Genomic DNA, 22242 nt, shown 5'->3' on the forward strand with positions numbered 1-22242 from the left:
GCAGCCATTTCCCTCATGTACAATGGCCCTGAGGGCCGGTGTGTGGCCGTGCCACATTGGCAGCCATTTCCCTGGTGTACAAGGATCCTGAGGGCCGGTGTATGGCTGTGCCACATGAGTGGCCTGAGGCCACCATTTCCCTGGTGTACAAGGGCCTGAGGGCCGGTGTGTGACTGTGACACATTGGCAGCCCGGAGCTAGTGTACAAGGGCCCTGAGGGCCAGTGTAAGGCCGTGCCATACGGGCAGCCTGGGGCCGCCATTTCCCTGGTGTACAAGGGCCCTGAGGGTCAGTGTGTGGCTGTGCCACATTGGCAGCCATTTCCCTCATGTGCAAGGGCCCTGAGGGTCAGTGTGTGGCTGTGCCACAGTGGCAGCCCAAGGCCACCATTTCCCTCGTGCAAGGGCCCTGAGGGTCAGTGTGTGGCTGTGCCACAGTGGCAGCCCAAGGCCACCATTTCCCTGGTGTACAAGGGCCCTGAGGGCCAGTGTGTGGCTTTGCTACATTGGCAGCCCGGGGCTGCCATTTCTATGGTGTACAAGGAGCCTGAAGGCCGGTGTGTGGCCACACCACATTGGCAGCCCAGGACCACCATTTCCCTGTTGTGCAAGGGCTCTCAGGGATCCCTGATCCAGGGACCTCGATCACATGTCCTGACCACAGAATCACAAGGCCAGTTTGGTTGGTAGATCATCTCAAGACCTCTGAAATTATCAAGTCCAACCAACACTATGAACCTACACCACCTTGTCAACCAGGCTGTGGCAACAAGTGCTACGTCCAGGCTGTCCTTAAACACCTTCAGGGACAGTGACTGCACTACCTCCCTGGCAGCCACTTCCAATGTCGAATCACCCTCTCAGAGAAGAAATTTGCACCCAGTAGGGAAATACTGACCTGCAGAAGAGGGTGCAAGCCATAAAACCGGATCCTTTTGTGTAAAAGTGAAAGGGATTGGCTGAACAATACAACTGGATCTGCTGTGACTGCTTCTGGGCAGACTGAGGGTCATACCAGCAAGTGCTGGATGTGCAGGGCTTGAGTCAGGAGGAGCTGGATCACAAACACAGGAAGGTAACACATGCAATTAGATGACAAGCGAGTTTATTTTGCAAAACAATCACTATACAGCAACAAATACAATTGCAAATTGGATTGAAAAACATGAACTACCTACCACCAGCCATTCAAGAAATGCCTCTTTTATGGTAACAGGCTCTAGAATTATCAGAAAAAACACAGGTTTGTAACAGCAGACTGTATTCCTTGATATCCCAGCAAACAGCATGTTTACTTGTTGGCTTTTTCTCTTTGCTAAAGTTGAAGTGGCTTTTATACGCTTGACTTTTCCCAGTGTGAAACTAATTTACCTTCCTGCAGTGGGAATTGCTGGAGTTGCAGAGGGAGTTGCTTTAGCAATCTGACTAGTGAGTGAACTCACAGACACCTAGGCTAGAAATCTACCAGCACTGATTTTCACAGCTAATGTGATCTACTCTTCAAGGCATTTGCCTTTGAAGGGACATATACTTGGGTTTCAAACAGTATTTATTCCAGCATGGAAAAAACTTCTGCTCATGTGGTAGCCAATACAGGCTGCCTTTTGACTCCCTTTGAGTCATGTATTTAGGCAAACAGAGCAGTCATGATGAGGTTACTACTGTACCATAGCAGAGGACTGAATAATTAATTCCATTTACTGCTGTACAGTGAAAATATATATTGCCCTTGTGGGCTCATAATTTTCCTCATCAGGTTGAGTTTTTCCTTTACTCTTGCTGGACAGAGGTTTGCTCAACTTTGATTTGTTTCAGCTTGTGGTTACATAGAAACAGAACTCTGCAGATGAGGCAGAAGCACTCTTTAATCTCTACAACCCGATGGATTATTAAATTTGGGGTGCTCCCCTAGGTACCCAAACCAGGTTTCACCATTCCTTTTGTCTGGATTACTTCTGCTTTGTTACACAATTGGGTCTCAGGCACCCAACAAACCTGCTGGCTCAACATGCCTGTGGAAAAGAAACACAACAGATGCAGTTTCCAGGAAGCTGGCTCTATCTTCTTTAGTGGGCATTACATATTTACAAACTGTTGCTTTTAAAACGAACACTCTTCTTGAGAAAGTTAAGATTAATATGAGCTTTTCAGTGAACATCTAGAGTCATGTAACATAACTCGGTTTTTTAAATTATTATTCAAAAGCACAAAACTCTTAATTTCTTTTTATCTAACTCCACAGCATTCTAGGATTCTTTCTATGGAAAGATGATAATGATTACAAAGGTCTTTGCTTCAGTCAAAACAAGAAAGCTCATTTTAATGCATGAAATAAATGACTTGGTGTGTTACACACTCTAACTTTGGACTCATAGGTGGATTAACTAAGCCTTATTTTCTAGAGTATGCCAATTTTAAAAGCAGAATAAAAACACTTGAGTCTCAGGTTAACACTGTTTCCATGAGATGCTGCTCGGGTTCAGAGAGCAGAGGTTCAGTAGTACCAAGTTTTTCCCCTACACTGGCAAAAGGCATAGAAAGAAAAACCACTGCAAAGCTAATTTATATTAATTGATAGCATAATCAGAGCAAAGTGATACAAATACTGTCAGTTTTCCTTTCTGTCTGTTGTTTTTCTGAAAAAATGGGAAGAAGATTTTATTGCACCTCACTTGACACTGTTTCCATGTGAATTCTTAGGATTACTTTAAGCAGAAGTGTAACAAATACAAGGCAGAAATCAGAATCCTCCAATTGCACTTGGGATGGTTCTAAACTCACTGTCTTTTATATGAAACAACTGACTTACAGTGTTAGGTACTCTGTTGTGTGAAAAAGCTTTTTGCAGAGCTGAAATGCCATGTGTGGGGCTGTCAGAAGTTCATATTTAGAAGTTTGAGAGATTTAACCACTCTGTTTTGTGTTTGTACTGCTGTAGCAGCTTAGCCAAAACCCCACTTTGGCCCACTGAATATTTCCTGACCAGTAACTGCATTACTACCTGAATGTAATGATGGGGAATCCTGTGCCATTAATTTTTAGAATCTCCACAGACATAAAAATCTCTGTGAGTCTTTTCAGACCAAACCCCAACACACACACACATGAAAATTAAGAAGGAAAAAGAACAGATCGAAAGTTTCCAAACCACATCATTAACCTAATACATACATCAAGTATAGCTCAACTGACAGTGCAAAGTTCAGTTAGGAGGTTTCAAAAGGAAAAGATAAAAAAATCTGCAAGAATGTAAACTGCTCATTCCTTAATGTCTCATGTACATAGGACACCAGCAGGTGATGATCTGCTGCTGAGGATTATCCCCATCACCAGTGTTCTCTCAGGTAACTCCACTAGATCTGTTGGTTGTGCATCTGCCTTTTATCTTTCATGCACATTTTTTCTTACACTTTTTATAGTCAATATAATCCCACTTTGCTCAGATTTTAAGATGACCTATTTAATTGATGAATCTCTATGACAACCAGTCTAGGGAGCTGATCTTTATTTATTCATGTATTGTAATTTACAGGAATCTCTGCTATGATTATCACTGTTATCTGAGTGCCTGAGTGTACATGTGAGACATCACTAACGGAGTGGAAACAACATCTTAATATTTTTTCTGTGTTTCAACTTTAGCAAAAGAAAAACAATAAATCAAACATTCATTGTTACTATGGGAATGAAGAAAAAGATGAGGAAGGACGGGAGGGAAAGAGAAAGGAAAGAAAGAAAGGAAAGAGAGAAAGAAAGAAAGAAAGAGAGAAAGGAAAGAACGAAAGAAAGAACCAAACTATTGTGGATTTTTTAAAAATCCGTAGTCCAAACTCAGCCTTCTTTGGAGACTCTTTGACAAACATCTGGACCCCACAAAAATAATTTCTTTGTGAAGAAAGGAAGGGAAGAAGGAAGGAATCCTTTTTCTAGCATCACAGAATAGACTTGCATCTGTCACTAAAACAGGGTCACGGCTTTTAGTTGTTACAGAAAGCAACTTCATGCTACAATTTTCATCTTTTTTAAATGTATTCTTATGAATAGGGAAAAAACCCCCTGCTAACATCTACTTTTACATACCTAAAATTGCAACACCAAAGGGTGCAAGAGACACAGATACTGTGAATAAAGAAGTAGAATATTCAAGTATATGAGGAGGGCGTATCACAAATGGCCACAGAGAAATATATATATCTATAATACTGTATCAAACAGACGGAAAGAATGTGGAACTGGTGGTATGCACACAAATCTAGCTGCTTACCCAACTTTTCTAATCAGACACAAGTCTGTTGGGGTATGAGTGCTCGCTTTCAGCAGCTTTTTTACGTCACTTCCCAAAGCACGATTCAAATGTTTTCAGCTAGTATTTTCAGTTATTATTTAAATAATTTATTGGCTTTTCAGCTATACACTGACATAATTAACCAGGTTCAAAAAATGTTAATAACTTAATTCAACTTTTGTTCTACTCATTTATACAAAGTAACATTTTTTTTTAATTAAAGTTGAATTTCCCCATATGCCCTTCCTTCCGGTAAGCAGACCGTTAATTTAACCTGTAATAACTTACAATGGGCAACTTTTCTTTTTTATTTCCCCATCTATCAAAAGAACTGTGAAATGAGCAACTTGGGATATTAACAAGGCTCTTCAGAAAGAGGTGGATGGCCTTCAGGCACATGAAAGGTAAAAATGCATTTTTATCATACTACAGTACTCCATGCAAGACAGAGCAGAGCAACAATAATTGTCCAATGTAACATACCGCTGTATACCCATATAAAGCCAGTGTCTTCCTGTTGTAAATGGAGGTCAGGCCAATTTCTGCATCTATGGAATTTTTTTTTTTCTGTTTTTTTCTTTTAAACTGTATGGTAACTACAAGTCTTGGGATGTAACTTAGTTTTAGACATGGTAAAGAATGAACGTGACACCTGCTCTGAGCCCATTCCTGCCAAGAGCTCATGCCTAAATATTATTACTTCATACAATGCAAAATGAGCAAATTCATAACCCCTGCTTGGCAAGGGCTGCTGTGACATCTTCAGCAAGGGTAGCAAGCTGGGGTGATTCAAGCAGGTTGATGCTTCCAGAGGATGAGACGTTGCTGAGTCTGCGTGGCGAGGCCATGCTGGACCTGCCCGGTGACTGCGTGATGATCTCAGCCCCGTGGTCAACACGGGCCTTGGCGTGCTCTCTGAAGTTCAGCTTCTGGCTGTCAATCTGCTCCAGGAAAAGAAAGAATTTCACACATCATATGTTCACTAAATTACCTCATTATACATCATCATTTGGGCATCATTTTGCTTATTTTAAAAAACTATTAGAAGGATCTAAGCTTCTTTCCTCCTTAGAAAATTGAATTTATCACCCTGTTTAATAGCTACTGGCATACTATGTTACATTCTCTTACCATTTCTGCCTCTGATGGATGCTTTAAAGAGAAGTTCTTAGCTGAACAAATTTCATAAGCATTACATGGACACTATAATTTGTTTTCAAAATCTGTATTTTCAAATGTTTTGTGGGAGTGATCTTACTTTCAGGATGTTTTCCTCCTGTTTCACAATGGAGTCCTCCTCTCAGATCATACCTGTGCTGTCCCTCAGTCCCAAACAAGGTTTGTCTTTAGGGGGAAAAGACAGTGCACAAACTACACAACTTTTCACTCTCAGCTTAGATGCAGGTGCAAGATGGGTCATTCCAAATTTCCAAGGGAACAAATTGGTACATGAGTGTGCTTGAAAGAGGACAGACAGATGTTTCCTACTCAATTCAGAGCCAGCACTGAATTTAGAGCTCTAGTGATTTCACTGGGCCAGGGGCACAGTGGGAACCTTTTCTGACAGCTGTTCCTTTACCTTGACGTTACCACCACCAGGTACATGGTGGGCATTTTCCAGTGAACCAACTTTAGCCTGAGCTTTTTCTTTGAAATCCAGTTTCACACTCTCAATTTTCACACGCCCACCTCCTACGGAGGAAAAGGAAACACAGATTAGGAAATTGAAATGGCGCAGGAGAAAACGAGTGCATTCATGCTTCAGGTCCCACTATCTCCCTTTTAGTTGAGATCTAATGACTTTTGAGAAGCACAGAATGATGCTCTGCATGTTCAGTAACATATAAAATCTTCAACATATATTTAAACTGTAAGCAGGTGCTGCATTCCTACTGGTTTTCATGGGATTTAAGCACATGCTTAAGTATTTCACTGACTTCAGACTTCAGCCTATATTTCAATCTTATGCCAGAGCACCATCCTTTGGCAGTATTTTTTCATCACCTCCCTAAACTAGGTGGTCTCATACCTTTATGTCTTTATATATTTAGTTAAGTAATTTAATGTATTTTTATTACTAAAGAGTATTTATTTTCTCTTTGACTGTAAAAGAGAACAGTATTATCCATGATTCTGAGCTCAAATAACAGTATTGGGTTCTTGCTTAGTCCCACAACCCATAAATTCCTACAGTACCTGGTTTGTGGTGGATATTCTTGAGTGAGCCACACTTAGAAGTCACATGACTCAAGTCAATCTTCTTGGTTACAATTTGTACCTGTCAAAAGTGCACACATACAAAAATTACAGGAATGAAAAGAATAAAATAAAAAATTATGTTAAAAGCCAAGCTCTGCAGAGAAAGAGTGAGAGGCTTCTATAAACCACTGGAAAAGGAGAAATGGTTAGTAGAACACAGACCATGCCACAAAAGAGGAAATCTCCCACCTAGGGAGATGACAAAGCTGGGTTAAGCTTTACTATTAGCAAAATGAAGAGGAAGATGAAGGAGATCAGCTTGTGGGTTCTTTCTAAAATGTTTCTGAGCCTCCTCCTTTCAGAGTGGGTGCTCCAGAGCCCTGCACACAGCAGGACCCATCCCATTTGCTTCTGTCTCGATTACGCATCCTGGCAACCAGGATATTTTGGTGACGGCTTTTTTCTCTACCATCTGTTTTTTATTTTTCTGCATCTATATATGGTATCCATTTCCTGTCAATCCACTATGCAGAGTCTGAGTAATATACACATGTGCCTCCTGCAGCTGTACCTGAGCAGGCTGAGGTTCAGCCAGCTGGCTCAGTGCTCACTGCAGAGCAGCAGGTCAGGCACCCTCCCTCCTCCTGCTGCCACCTTGCCGTGGCTGTGCTGAGCCCAGCTTGGGAACAGCCACAGAGTGACACTCCCAAGTAACTCCAAGATGTGGCCCACAGGCACTGAGCTGGCAAGCCCCAAATCACAGCCAGCCAGGAGCTCCAGGGTAACTGCAATGCCACTGGCTTGCTCACCAGTGGCTTAGGCCAGCACTGGCTGCTGTATTGACCCTGCCTGGATCAGACATGCCCACAGCATCAGCTCTTCCATCTGAGGGGTGATCATTTCCATCAGGGCAGCCGTAGCCACCTTGCTACTCCAGTGTGCCCAATAAAACCAGCAGGTGTCTGGTCAAACCCTGGGCCACCTCAGTTTCTTATACTGGAATGATTCTGTGACATCAGCGCTCAGCATGCTGGCTGATCACACCCTCTTCTCTGAGCTTTCTTTGTCCTCCTGTTTTATTTTTCTTCTTCCCCTCTGCTGAATGCACATAACCGAAAGCTTAGCTGAGGAAGAACTGGTGCACAGAAAATGCCCAGTGGGGAGGCTGGAGTCTCACTGTGTGCTGCAGTCTCTTTCTGGAAATTACTTTCTTGGGCTCCTCCCATGAAAGAAAGGCACTGAACTATTTTGGCTCAGACTGCACTTTCACTTGGGCATTTAGAGATAACCTTTATTTTATCATTTAGAGATAAACCTTCTTTTATCACTTAGAGATAACCCTTCTTTTATAATTTCCTTTCCCTGTCCAAGTTCTGAAAATGTTTTGTGCTCTGTGGGGAGAGATCAGGAGACCACCACCGCAAACACAGGGCTCACGGGACTACCAGACAAACTCACATGTGAAACAGCAGCAAGAAGGAAAGCAGTGCTCAGAGGAAGGGAGACAGAGGCTTCTGCCTGTGTGAGGTGCTTCACCACAGTGGAAGTGCCTGTTCCCAGGGTGTCCATACTACTTACATTTCCTCCCCCTGCAGAATGTTTGATGTTATCTCTGGAACCACACCGGGACTGAATATCGCTAAAATCGATCTTCTTGTTTAAAATCCTAACCTAAAAGGAATTGGAGGTAACTTACACATACTATACACACACTCAGTTGGGGGTGCAGGACAAGGAAACCAGGGTAATTTGCCTCCTACAGTGACTCCTTCTTCTGACACTTGTATTGAAATGTGAGAAAATAAACCCTGTCAATCTCTTCGTATGTTCACACAGCATCTGTAAATACATTGCGCTGCTCTTTTTCTACCTCACAAAGTGCTGGTGAGCTACAACGGGGAAAGTTCTATACTGGGAGGTATGAGAGGTGGCTTTTCCCTGAAAAAATTAAAGAACTCCATGCTTGCTTGGACTGGGCCTGGTCTTTGGACAGCCTGTCCTAGGGTCTATTGAGGGATATTCAGTATTTCTACTGAACTGGCCACAAGAAGATGGGAACCCACCTTCCCACAGCTCAGCACTCTAGCCTTTGATGCAGAAATCCCAAATCCAGCCAGCACAGGCACAGGCTGAAATCCTGAAGTATTTCAACCCACCAATGATGACAGCACCAGCCAACCCCACACAACTGGTAGGTCACCTTCAGAAGGGCATCTTCAATAGCCAAACTGATTTCTATCTTTCCCCCTCCCATCTGCTTATCTGTCCAAATAAACCAACATACACTGAAACATGAAAGCAAATGCCTTTGGAATTTCATGCTTGTGCTTTCTTTCAATATGATGTTTGTTTAAAAATGTACCCCAGTACTATATGAGACACATGTCACATCAGTTACAGAACCACACATCAGACATGTATTCAGATCTGACTCTCAGACAGCTTCTGGCTAGACACAATTGGGCAAAACAGAAGGAAAGCCTTCCTGGCACTTTCTGAGCACATCTCTCAATGATGGATCAGCAGCACTTCTTAGCTATGGCCACAGGGATTCATCTGCTCTGAAAATGCTGACTTAGGGGTCATGGCAAGACCTCTGCACTCCAGGCCTGTAGCTTAAAATGGAGCCAAAGCAAGGTGAAAAGTTGAGAGAGTGCCTTTGATCAAGTGCTTAAAGGCTGATTTGCACTCAGAAGTCTGACAGTTCATGAGTCTCATGGCCCATGGACCCAGCTAGCAGATATATAAAGAACCAATAATCTCAATTATCTCTCCATCTCACTGGGTGAAATGTGCCCCTGTGCAGCAGGGCCAGCAGAAGACCTATGCATCATTTGTGTCCTGTGCTGAGGGCAGGAGAGAGCTGAGGGACATGCATGCATTCTGCTGCTCATCTGGCACAGGAAGGAACTGAACTGATTCAGGTTTTCCCTGATGATCTGTTTCTCCCTTTCCTGGGATATAGCAGTATCCCTGCACATATTTAAATCATAACCACCCTCTATAACTAATGTTCCACAAATGAACAGGGTTTTGTTTCCTGTAAATAAGGGCTTGAACTGCTTAATTCATCCATCCTGTATACTCCAGAAAGCCCTATCCCTACCAGCCAGCATTTTGTCCCAAGCTTTCTCCCAAGTCTGCTGGACTGGGCCAACAGGCAGTATAATACACAACCAGCCAAGTGTTTGCTGTCCCTGATTGTGGAGAAGGGCTGAGTTCACTGCCTTTACCCCAGTGATGGTGTTATGCTGAGTCCCTACTTCATACTCTGTGTAGAGGGACCTTCTGTATTTCTCACCACTGCTCCTTTGCCAGCACTGGCTGAAATTGTCCAACAAGTTCCAAATGAGTTGAGAAAGGCTGAGACTGCCAGCCAGCCAGTGTGACTGCAGGAGCAGTTTTGTTTGAGGAATCACTGCAATCAGGAGAGGGAGCTTACCAGAAAGGGACAGAAACCATTCAGACTAAAGAGAAATTTGGCTTGCAAACAAAGAAGAAATTTTGGCTTGCAAACTGACTATGAAACATTTGAAGCTGGCATCTGGAGGGAAATCTTCAACTATCAGAGCAAGGAATTGCCACGTGAGGGAGCACAGCGACAAGAAAATGGCAAACTTTCATGATGGCATTTGATGAAAGGAATTAGATGATGCAGCTGTCTGCAACAGAGGCAGCACAAACACAATGAGTCACCAGGAAGGTTCTCTGTGTTCCAAATGTGTATGTACATCTTGTGTGTGGGTGGAGGTGTGGTAGGGATGCACATATATGCACTTCAGTTGTGCTGCAAGTTAAATGAAAGATCAAGCCCGCTCATGCTCTCATTCAGGAAAGGAAACACTTTGTGTGTGGCAAAATCGAAGTCTGTGGCAGAAACAGGGCTGCTTTTTATCCCCACTCTCTAGAAATCCCAACAAGATAAGATGTCATGACAGAATCCCTTGTAACCCCTGTTCTGACCTGCTAGAATGAAGTGGGTACCTTCTCTTCTGATGTGATACTGGTTTGCCCAGGTATGCTGGGAAGGGCCTGGAAGTCAGTATCTGGATTAAGATGAAGCAGAGGTTCCTCTGCACTTGTCATAATTATATGTAATTAAACCATGGAGGAAAATTAAAGCCTTACAATGCAATGTTTATTCTATAAAACCATGTTGCCCATGAGAAAACTGGCTTCTGTCTGAAGCCCTGGATGTCTGACAGGCTTTCCCCTCACTCTGTCTTCTGCTGACTCCTCAGCAGTGGTCCAGAACTGAAGCCCAAGGCAGACTGTGTGCCAGCATGCACACAGCATGGCCCCAGTGACTCCCACTGCTTCCAGAGAGCTCCCAGCAGGCTGGGAGAGTGCACTCCAACACCCACCCATGCAGCTGGAATGCTGCCTGTGAGAGCTCTGGGCAATGGGGAGCATTTATGATGCATAGCCTGCAGGGAAGACAAGTGCAGAAGGTGTTTTTCTCAAGAGTTGATTTAGATGAGGCCTATATTGCTCTGCACTCAGCCCAGTTAACTGGTTCCCTTCCTACTCCTTCAGTGGCCTGACTGGCAATCAGAGCAGCTGGAGGTCTAAGGGAAGCTTCTACACTAGAGCACAGGGAATAGTTTTGGGTTAAGCTTGCTGGTACAAGAAGAAGCAGACAGGCTATGAGACACAGTATCTGTGAATCTTCCAGTCAGATACATGCCTCCTGTAAAGCAGAATATGAGTTGGATTTCAAAGATTCCCTGTACAACAGTTTGCAGGTCCTCCTCTGCCAGTACTACACCACTGTGTTCGTGAGGAGCAGAAATTTGTAGGAACACTAAGAGGAAGGCAGATAAATGCCTAAAAGAATTTAGTTCAGTTGTGTTTAGCAGTTTAGTTCACTGCTAAAGACAACACCAATGTCCAAAAGCTGCTTATGCAAGAGAAGGAATTAGATTCCATTGCTGCCTAGAATAATTCAGTTCAGCTGCTTTTCACAAGAGGAAAAGCCCCTAACTTACCAACATCTGGGCAGAGAGTCAACAAACATCTTTCCTTCTATGGTATACTACATTTGTATACACTGAAAAAGATATCTGAAGAACAAAAATTGTGATGCTGATGATATTAAAGGCTCTAAATATTTTTTCCAAGGAAATGATGGCTTATGTTCTCCCTGATTTGCAATTAGGGCCTCTGAGAAGCTCTGCCACAAATACTGCCTAAAGCATTAAAAATACTTTAGCTTGGCTCTACTTGGCTGTTTGAACATGCTGTGGAACTGTAATACTAGGAAAAGCTTCCAGACTCTTAACAGCTTATCAAAAAGGAAAGCTTCCTTCTATTTACCACAGCACTTTGACTAAGCTATATCCCAGGAACCAGACATTCTTTCAGTGTTTGATCTCTAGGTTAACACAGGTATTTAAGTGAGACAAGAATTGATCTTGCACAGGAAGCAAGGTTAAGTTTAAAAACTGATTAGAATCAAGAGAGAGTTCAAAGTGCTTCCAAATTTATCTGCTGCCAAGGACAGATGATACCAGACTTCCTGCTCCTGCCAGAGGCTACAGGGAGAGGAAAGTGAGACAGAGGGTATTTATTTGGCCTAGTAAAGTCCTTGAAGAGAAAGACTGTGCCTCAGATTTGCCACACCTACAGACAAGGCTTGTGATGATGTTCAGCCTTTGCACTCCTGGAATGAGAGGATACACACACACCAGCAAGGCTGTCAGCCAGAATCTAGTGATATACAAAAAAGGCTGTGCTGGACATAGGCAAAATAATGTCCCATTCTCACCCTGCTCTTAGTAAAGGGTGAACAAGGCACAGTCATTTCTGACTTTTAAAAACATACTGAGAGGCAGACACTGAGCAGATAATATTGTCATCAGCCAAGTCTTGAATCCTTGCACAGGACAAGAGAGGCTGGTTGACAAGCTTCTCTATACCTATCCTCACATCACTGTGTTAAAGTAATTAACAGGATGGCCTTGCTGAACAAGGCATGTCCCTACCAATCAGGGGAGGAAAGGTCTGTGGACAAATACTCAGAGGGTCTGCATAATTATGCTACAAGTACAAAATTAAACAATCAGTTTCCATGCCAAAGAGCTTACAGTCAATAGTCAACAGTGAATTTAACAGGGAGTTCAAGGAAGTGCAAGATCCCTGTCAGATGAACTGTAGCATGTTATGCAATCACACTCCTCAGTAAAGCTGGGAAACTGATCAATATAATTGTAAAAAAGTATTGAAGATGCACACTAAATAAAAAAAAATCCTGGGAGTGTAATTAATTCACCTAAAACACAAAATCTTTGGTTTAGTACTTCCTTTAACAACAACAACAACCCAACAACAACCAAACTAACAGATTTGCTAAAATTCAGAATTCAACACTTAAACTTTTGACACAACAGTTGCTACTCAGGGGAAGAGTACTATTAGCTTCAAATATCTAGTGTTGAGCATCAGGTGTCAGTTTCCAAATCAGTTTCTGTGTCTTTGAGAAGAAATGAGTTTTGAGCCACTACCTTTGGAATTTCTTTACTCCAGCATAATGGGGACAATTAGGTTATTCAGTTCAAGTTCAAAAATACCTTGCAGTCATCTCTTCATGCAAGCTGGCTTTCCCAACATTCAGCAAATATTTCCCTTAGCATTTTATTGTTCAAATCCAAATTTCCAATCTAAAACCATCTATTCTTTTCTTTCTTGCCCTTCCTGTCTACCAAAACAATTTTTTCTAACCTTTCCATGCAAAATGGAACACTATTATATAATGAAACAGATCTAATCCAGATTATGGATTAGATCCATAATCCAGACTATGGATTAGATCCAGATTATGTATTCCCTGATCATTATTCCCAAAACAACAATCTTTCTCATTTTATTTCTCAAAGTTTAGGCTACTTAGAGCTCAGGTGGAAACACCTCCTTTGCTGAGCTTGCTGCTGGGATAACTCAGACTTCCTCAGGAATTTACATCCGGGTAATGTCAATCTACTCTAGAAAAAAAAAATACAGCTTCTTCCCATAGTTATTAATGAGAGAACAACACCACATGGTACCATCACAGCTGGGATTTGACTCTTCTAACATTAGCCAGCTAAGAATTGGAACTGGCTGCTTAAACTGCCAACTGTAGCTGGTGGAAAGATACTGAATCCTCCAGAAAGTGGCACCTCCAGCCCTAGACTGAGCATCTGAGTGGCAGAAATCAGGGCAGTGCTGCTCACTGCCTACAAAATCCGAGAGACATATGGCTGCTGCAGTGGGTAGAAGTTCTCTTAGTGGCTGGAGCCCATGGGACTGCTTGGGAGCCTCCTGATTGTGGTTCACAGTTTGCCTCACAGGCAGGGTGCACATTTTACAGATGGGTTAGGTACTGCAGTGATGTTACTCTGTCCTAATTCTCTGCTCAGTTCTAGCAACCAAACACCTTTCCTCAAAAAAGCCCTTCTGAAACTTGCTAGAGGCTGGCAGTGATTGCTTAATTTTTCTAAAATATGAGTCAGGAAGAACATCTAGCTTTTTATCCAGAATAATTCAAGGCTTAACTGTACAGACTGTACTCAGGCAAGCCTTCCTTTAAACAAGTGCAGCCTGAACACTGGAGCTGCAAGATGTTATTTCAGTCCAATCTGCAATTTTCAGCTAAAATTCTAAATTTCATAAACTTAAAAATTACAGGTTTGAGCTGTGACAGATTTTTGAAGGTGTACCTGAAACTCCTAATTTCTCTTCACATTTGTAGATCTGCAATTAACAAGCGGTGAATTAATTTCTAATTTTCAGTGCAGAACAAATCCCTTCAAATATCTTGTAAATCCCCAGACTTGGGAACATACAAAGAAAGCAAGAGCAGACTGACAGAGATTAATTTATTTTACAGTTCTGAATTGTTGAGTTGACAAATACACAGACTTATTCCAATGAGTGAAGCCAACAGTGTGAAAACAATTGCCTCCCAGTCTCTCAGCTCCATCATGGAACAGCAGCCATGCTCCCTGACAATCCACACCTCCCTGTACAGCTGCCTCAGGTGCCTCTGGCTGGGGAAGGCACCAAATTTGGCCCTAAATGGTCATTTATGTTCATCACTGACCTGTGCAAGAACATCCTCTTAACTTGGGCCTAAATGGTTTTCATTCACCTATGTTGTTACAATGGACTGGAGAAAAAGAACATGGTGTGCTTGAAGGAGAGGGGATCCAGCAACAGCTCAGACTGCACTTTTTATGAAGCCTTGCTCTCTACCAACTTTTTAGACACTCTTCAGCAGCCATTGCACTAACAGTACATAACTTACAGACTTGCAGATTTTGGGCAGTCATGAATGTTCATAAAGTGGCGCAAAGACATGCAGAATGGGGAGGAACTATAAGATGCCACCTCGAGGGGAAGTTAACTGAGAACTTTTGATCTCCCTTTCTGCAGGAGGTGCTCAGCTCTGGTGCACAAACCAGACCAGTCTGTGTCTGTACTGACTGTACCCTGGCACGCTGTCACTGAGGCAGGAAACATGCCAGAAGCCCACAGATCTCTGCAGACAGGGTTATAAATCATGATGATGGGGGTCTGGGGTGTGTGCTGGGGGTGAATCTCCCCTCCCATCCTGATGCCTTTTCATTGGTCCTAAAATCAGGAGCCAGACACAGTTAGGGAGGTAAAAAGGGGTTACCTTTGTAAGGATCCATAGGTGCACAATTCACCAGGTGGAAAACACCAAAGTTGTACACACAGCATAATGTGTATACATTTTTAATAGGGTTTACAAATTAGCATATATGACAAGAATCCCAAGTTAGAAGCATAACTGGTGAGGTAATTCCACAGTCCAACTCTTTTTTCAAATTCCTCCTCCTCTAGATAGGGACTAAACTGTTTATAAAAATATGTCTGGAAGAGCTGGTCTCAACCTCAGTTCCCAGGAAGAACCAAAATAGGACAGGAGCCTCAGATCCCCAGCTTGGAACCTTTGGAATGTGTTTTGTCTTTCTGCTTATTGGGTAGAGTCAGGAAAAGTACTGGAGATAAGCTACAAATACAATAATAGGATACAGAGCTACAAATTGTCTTAGGTTGGAAATGCAAGATGTGTCTGGGGGTGTGCATTCTGTGGCCATCTGTTGGAACCAGGTGGGGCAGCCATCTTCTGTTAATTGGGCCACCTGTTAGAACCAGGTGGGGAAGTGCTCTTTATCTCTGCCACAGCCATCCTCCCTCCAGGAGATCTCTGCTGTTCATGGCCAGTGAGTGTCCCTGCATGGCTGATAAAATTCCATCATCCCATTGGGAGATGCTCTGCCCAGGGGAGGAGCCAAGCATTCCTACCTGGATACAATCTGAGGTTTGGAACAGCACAGCAGCCTCTGCCCACTGCATTCCCAGAGGAACAGCTTTCTGCTCCACTGCATTCCCAGAGGGAGCCCAGGCCCATCTCCAGCAGCCCTGGAGCTTCAGAGGAAAACTCCCCCCTTGTGCAGGATCCCTGCTCCAGCAGAACCACAGCTGGCACTGCAGGAGGGCTGAGCCACCATGGAATGGGACTGTGCCACCACCCTGACCCACAGGGGGTCGGGGCCTGTTCTGACTCTCTCAGTGTTGTTTTGTGTTACTGCATTTTTATTTTTCTTTATAAAGAACTGTTATTCCTACTCCCATATCGTTGCCCAAGAGCCCCTTAATCTCAAAAATTATAATAATTTGGAGGGAAGGCGTTTACATTTCACATTTCAAGAGAGGCTCCTGCCTTCCTTAGGAGACATCTGTCTTTTCAAATCAAGACAAAATTTATGTGTAAAAACACAGAGAATATATAAAAGAAGACAAGGCAAAAAAAATCAATTCATCATTAATCCAAACTGATTTTGAAGCTAAGATAGCCATTCAAGCCTCTTCATCTGCCCACCTCTGAGATGTCTTACCAGTGCCAGTCCATTTTATCACCTAATGAACAAGCCTATTCTCCTTGCAAACATTTCTGTGGTTTTTGGAAAGCATCTACTGAATAGTGGTGTCATCAATTTGTTCAAACTTTCTGACTCATTACTAATTGCATTTTGTTTTCTACAATTTAGGAAGATGGTGAAGTTCTTCCTTAATCTTCCTAAAAACCTTCACGGAACATTTCATTCTTCAGCATAACTTAGATATTTCTTTTTTCTATGTGTCACCTTACTTCTTACAAGGTGCCTGCCTGTCACTATAATTAGTGGCATTTTAAAGCTCATGCATGTAATTCTAGTTTGTGCAGCTCCATTCACTTTGATGATGCTCTGCTGCTTCACATCCACTGAAGTTCTTGCCTGTGGCTGAGATTTTAGGTATGCATTTTAAGATAAAATTAAGAGAAATCTAGGTTAGTTTTATCCTTCGTTGCTGGTCCATGAAGCATTCTAAATACTCTGCCTTGCCAGGAATGAAAATACTCAATTAGTGCACTTCTGTACTCTGATATGGTACCAACCACATCCATAGACAGAATTTCAAAAGGAAAACCAAAAATATGAACCAAAAAAACACAAGAAAAAAATTAGTCTTGGCATCTAAAACAGATTTCCAACACCCTCTCCCAGCTCCCCATGCTTCCCTTGGGCTGTCTGAGAAATAACAGATGCAAATGGGTTACTTTTGTAAGCACAGCATTTCCTCCCCAGCTGATGCAGTGTGAAAATCCATCTGAAGCCCAGCAGACATACCTATGAGCAAGTCTCCTCTGAGCTTTGCCAGTGATGATCCATTTCACCATACTGTACCAGAAAGAGAAAACCAGACAAGCACCTCCTGGCTGCACCACAGAGCAGAGAAGCCTCATTTCTCCCCAGTGCAGAATACCAATTAAGACATGTTTCAAACTCTCTATTCCTAGGAGGAGCTTAATGCAGTGCAAAGTTAGCTTGTTCCTCCCTCAAAAAGCATTCTTTTCACACTCACACAACCCCCATCAGGTGGAATGATTTCTCCCCTTTTCTTTGTTTCTGTGCCTGGCAAGTCAGAGTTGAAGGAAAATCAGTTTGCTGTCTGATGAGCTTTTGATAAAATTCCAGGCTGAAGCACTGCACCTCTTGATTTATTTAGCATTCAAACATCCCCAAGACCTTCTTCAGTTTTGCAAGCCAGCCTCTGGCAGTTTCAGAGTGCAGCTTTCTCTAGAACAGCTCAAAGTTAAGAGAAGTCCTTGTGCCAGGCTCAAATATACCACTGGTAAAAGCATAGTCTGTCTCGAAATGACACTTTTGGGCTGCCTATTTGTACTCCTTTAGTGATTTGCCTGTTATGTTTATGTACTTAACTTGCCCAGATATATGCTGGGTTTTTCTCTGCCTGTTTTTCCTGTTGCTATCAGCACTTCCAGTTCAGGTTAACAAGAAGCTTTCTGTTTGTTTCATGTATCATCACTAAAAGAAAATAGCAGATAACAGCTCATTTCAGCCAGGGTAATATTGCTACCAGACATTAAAGAACTGAGCAGACACAAGGAAATGACATTAGCTTTCATGTGCTGCTCTCACAGACCCTCTAAAATTCAACTGCAGAAACTGGAAAAGAATTATCCTAAAACCTCTTGTCTAGACTAAGCAACTATGGCATAAAGGAGACATGAAGGAAAACTTTAGTGAGCTTCTCTTTGCCCAACCCACAGCTCAGTGGCTACATACCACTGGAACTAAAAAATGCTTTAGCTTCAGTCATGTGCAGATTTCCCCTGGAATGCCCATGGCAGTGAAATGCCATCCTGTGCCATCCTTCACTGCTCAAAGACTCTGAGCAGTTCTTTAGAGCTGCTAAGGACATTCAGCTGTCTAGGCATGGTGTCTACAAAGAAACACAATTTGCTGTGGCCTCCTGGTTCTTGTATAATTGCTAGAGTCCAGAGAGAGTGACAGAGAGGAGGAGGAGGACAGGGTACCATGGTGCTGGTTTCAGGCCCTAAGTCCAACAGCTGGGCCTGTAAGAGGAATGCTAATCCAGGAGCACAGTCTGAATTTATCTTGCTGGAGCCCCTGCACACCCACATCTGCTACCTGGTATGGCAAATGGAGTGGAGCTCCCATGCAAAATAATCACACCTGTCAAAATAAAGGCAGAAGTACCTTTGCTGAGGCATTTCTCCTGGACTTTATGAGTAACTGGCTACTGTGCAAATCCTGGAAAGTACTGAATGTGGTAATTTACCATGAAAACAGATCAACACCTTAGAGATATCTTACTGTTTAAAATATGATCCTGTTCTTTTTCTCTGGAAGACTTACAGCAGGCACAGTTAAGTTCTGAAGATTGTCCTCTTCTTTGCCATTTAACATCACTTAAACAAGCAAGGGATTTGGAGAACCACAAGTAGCTTTATAAGGCAACTCAAGATGTCTCCTATCACAAAGGTGTACACAAAAGAGTAAATAACATATGGGTGAACATGAAGAGTGGAATCCTTACCTGCCCTCCTTTAGGCTGGTATTTGATATTATCTGTTGACCCAATTTTGGACCTGACATTCTTGAGGTCAGGTAGAGGCTGATTAATAACTCGTAGCTGCTTTGGAGTGGCTGGAGATTTAGGAGGAGTGCGAATTATGGCAACTTTTTTCTCAGTAGGTACCAGTATTGCAGATTTGGGGGTCCCAGGAGTGTGGGGAGTTCTGGAGTAACTGGGTGTCCCTGGAGTGCCTGGGGTACGGGAGGCATAGCTTGGTGGTGTCCCTGGAGTGATGGCAGTGGAGCCAGGAGTAGTGGGGGTAGAAGTTCCACTTTTTCCCGTTCTGCTACGAATTGGCTCTGATCCTACATGCAAGAGAAAAAAACAGCTTTAGAGGCACAGAAGTGCAGCTCTTCTTCCCTTTGTACTCCCAAAAGTGCATCCCTATGTGCCAAGCAGGACAGAGCTCTTCAGGTGACAGTGCTGCTGCTGGAACAGCAGCAGGAATGGGTCACTCTGTGTCTTACTTGGCTAATCAACCTGACAGGAATTACCTGGCCATGAGAGGTTGAGCTTTCTATTCTGCACCACAGGAGTGCTTCCCACAATACCCCTGCTTCCTGCAAAGCTGCCTAAACAAGGCACATCATCACATTTATTTCCATTTTGGGCAAAGGACGAGAAACATCCTTGGAATCCAGCCTCTGGGACTTGATCCAACCAATTTCAGTGGATCTGGGCAATAAACTAGAAAGCAGTAAAAATTCTAATGACATTCCTGAAATAAAAAGCTGTGAGTGCCTGGCTGGAACTGTTTCTCATACCACTGCTGGTAAAGTGCAGATGAACCCCAGGTGAGCATTCAACTGGTGCACAAGCTATAGCTCTGTTGTGTGGATGGGTAGAGGTCCTCACATTCAATTGCTATTTTTCATTAGTGCTGTGAAAGAAAACCATTACCACAGGCAACCTTGACAAAAAGTCACATTCTACTTACATTTGCATGCAAGTAAAAAAACCCCAACTCTATCATTTTGTAGCAGCTCCATTCAGCATTTATGGCATTGCCAGTCCTTTTCACTGGGCACAAGGATCAGTCTAGCTGTGTTTTCTGCAGCCAGCTCTGCTCCTAACTCTCAAACATAAATAAACAGAAGCTGAGATATCTCCAAAGTTAAATTTTGCTGAGAATACTTATGGAGAGAAAGATCAAGGTAACTCTCAAAACCTGGGAACCCCAAATGGGTGCATGTATGTTTTCACTCTTCAAATATTCAGAAATTATAAATCCAATGGGCCCCTCAAAACCATCCAGGGGGACTAAACACATTCTTATTTTAAGTATTATCATTCTGTTTGTGCAATGACGGTGGCCCAAACCCAATGCACTCCTGTCCCTGGGGCTCAGGAGACACTCCTTGCACATGATTCATTAGGCAGACTGAGCATACTCCACTCACCTCCCATTTCCCTGAACAGGTTTCTTTCTTTCCAAACCAAGCCTAAAGCTTCTTACTATACCATCTGAGACAGAAAGTGAATTTTTTTTTCCCACCTCCTTGCAGGCCTGGTGTATTTACTTTTCATTTCTCAGCTCTTCATCACCTGCCAAATGCTTAATGGCCTCTCACTCCTGGTCAAGAGAATGGGCTGGCTGCTGTGGCAGCTGGAAGTCACTCTGCTTTCAAAGGGTCTCTGTTTCACCTTTGGTGCATCACTTATGATTTTTTTTGCAGAATTTAATCATCAATTTCTCTTAAGCTGTCTTAAAAAGGGCTGAGATTGGTTTCTAAAGGCAGAAGACAGAGGAACTCCTATTGGAAAGCAGGAAGCCACATGTAGTTTCTAAGGCCTGGCTAAAAGTTTTGGCGTTATTTAGTAAATTGTCTTTGTCCTGTAATTTATTTTGGCTTGCAATTTGATAACTTTGGTCCTCATAAAAGGAACCTAGCTGGTTCACTGCCCCTAGTGAGTCACTCTGCTACTTAACATCTCAATTCTCAGCAGAAATTTTACCCTAGGAGTAGAGCATAGGGAGATAATTACTGGGAAGCAGCAAATAAATGACTCTAACTATCAGGTTCACTTTTCCAAGACCCATCAGAATATTTCAGGTTGTCTGCTTCAGCTTTGACTCATTATTCCTTGCTGCTATTTGTAAATGCTCTGTGTTAAGTACCTCACCCAGCTCTGAGCTCCCTGCAAAGGCATTTTGTAATATCAGCAATTAATCTGGGCAGCAGACCTTGCTCTAGGCACTGGAGGTGCATCCTGTCCCTGCTTTCAGGCACTTGGCATGTGAACAAAACCAGTTCTACAGCGTGCGGTGTTCACAGGGGTCCCAGGATGAGGGAAGAGACGAGAATGTTGACTCCACATTTCAGAAGGCTTGATTTATTATTTTATGGTATATATTATATTAAAACTATACTAAAGGAATAGAAGAAAGGATTTCATCAGAAGGCTGGCTAAGAATAGAAAAGGAATGGAATCAATAACAAAGGCTTGTGACTTGGACAGAGAGTTCAGACAGCTGGACTGTGACTGGCCATTAATTAAAAACAACCACATGAGACCAATCACAGATGCACCTGTTGCATTCCACAGCAGCAGATAATCATTGTTTACATTTTGTTCTTGAGGCCTCTCAGCTTCTCAGGAGAAAAAATCCTAAAGAAAGGATTTTTCAGAAAATATCATGGCTACACTACAGCACACCCCAGAACCACTCCTCTGTGTCAGAGGCTGTGCAATGTGACAAATCTGACGAGGATGGACACAACCACCAAAGCAAGAGAAGGTGAATATGCAAAATAAAGAGACAACTCACGGGTAGTCCGTCGTACTGAGGAGGAGAGAGAAGATGTGAGGGACAGGGAGTTCTCCTCTCTGTCTCCTGAAACACCTCGCCGAGGAGGGAGGATGGAGGAAGGCCTTGGCAGAGATGAACGCTTCTCAGGGCTCTTGCTTACTCCATCCTACAGCAGCACAACAACAAAGGAAGGTTTCGTTTGCAAACCTCACTCTTTAGGCTATGATTTCCTGTACCTACACACAGAGGGGAAAACCTAATCCTGTGGGCCCAGTTTGCTCCTGACACAGGAACCTGTGGGGATCAGTCACCCTCCATGCTCTCCTTTAGCTCCCTGGTGCTTCTTTACTGCATCCAAACCTCTTCTGATGACTGTCCCGAGACAGCTAGGGATATTCTTGGGTCTAAATATGGATGGATCCCACAGCTGGCTCTTACTAAGGAAAAAAAGTGGGGTTTTTAAGTGCAAATTGAAAGTAAACTCTCTAGAGCTCAAGTGTGAAATTCCTATATGAATTTACCTGCAAAGTAACTGCATTATTGGTGTCCAGACACTA

The 22242-nt window shown here is 43.0% G+C and overlaps 1 protein-coding gene across 18 annotated transcripts in view; it reads right to left on the minus strand.

Moving 5' to 3' along the window:
- Positions 1-1104: 1104 nt before the first annotated feature.
- MAP2 (microtubule associated protein 2) overlaps positions 1105-22242 on the minus strand; it is a 218440-nt gene continuing 197302 nt past the window's right edge. For 6 of the 18 annotated variants that reach the window (XM_058809944.1, XM_058809945.1, XM_058809943.1 and 3 more), the window contains exons 11-15: positions 21704-21851; positions 18895-19238; positions 6481-6562; positions 5864-5976; positions 1106-5225 (exon numbers count right to left, since the gene is read on the minus strand). In XM_058809944.1, the coding sequence (XP_058665927.1) occupies positions 5010-5225; positions 5864-5976; positions 6481-6562; positions 18895-19238; positions 21704-21851 (903 nt within the window). In that variant the 3' untranslated portion in view covers positions 1106-5009. Of the gene's footprint in view, positions 5226-5863; positions 5977-6480; positions 6563-8061; positions 8155-18894; positions 19239-21703; positions 21852-22242 lie in introns of all 18 variants that reach the window. The other 12 variants (XM_058809930.1, XM_058809931.1, XM_058809932.1 and 9 more) reach the window with 4 other exon arrangements.

Source organism: Ammospiza caudacuta, chromosome 8 (genome assembly GCF_027887145.1).
Source record: "Ammospiza caudacuta isolate bAmmCau1 chromosome 8, bAmmCau1.pri, whole genome shotgun sequence".
In the NCBI taxonomy this organism is placed as follows: domain Eukaryota; kingdom Metazoa; phylum Chordata; class Aves; order Passeriformes; family Passerellidae; genus Ammospiza; species Ammospiza caudacuta.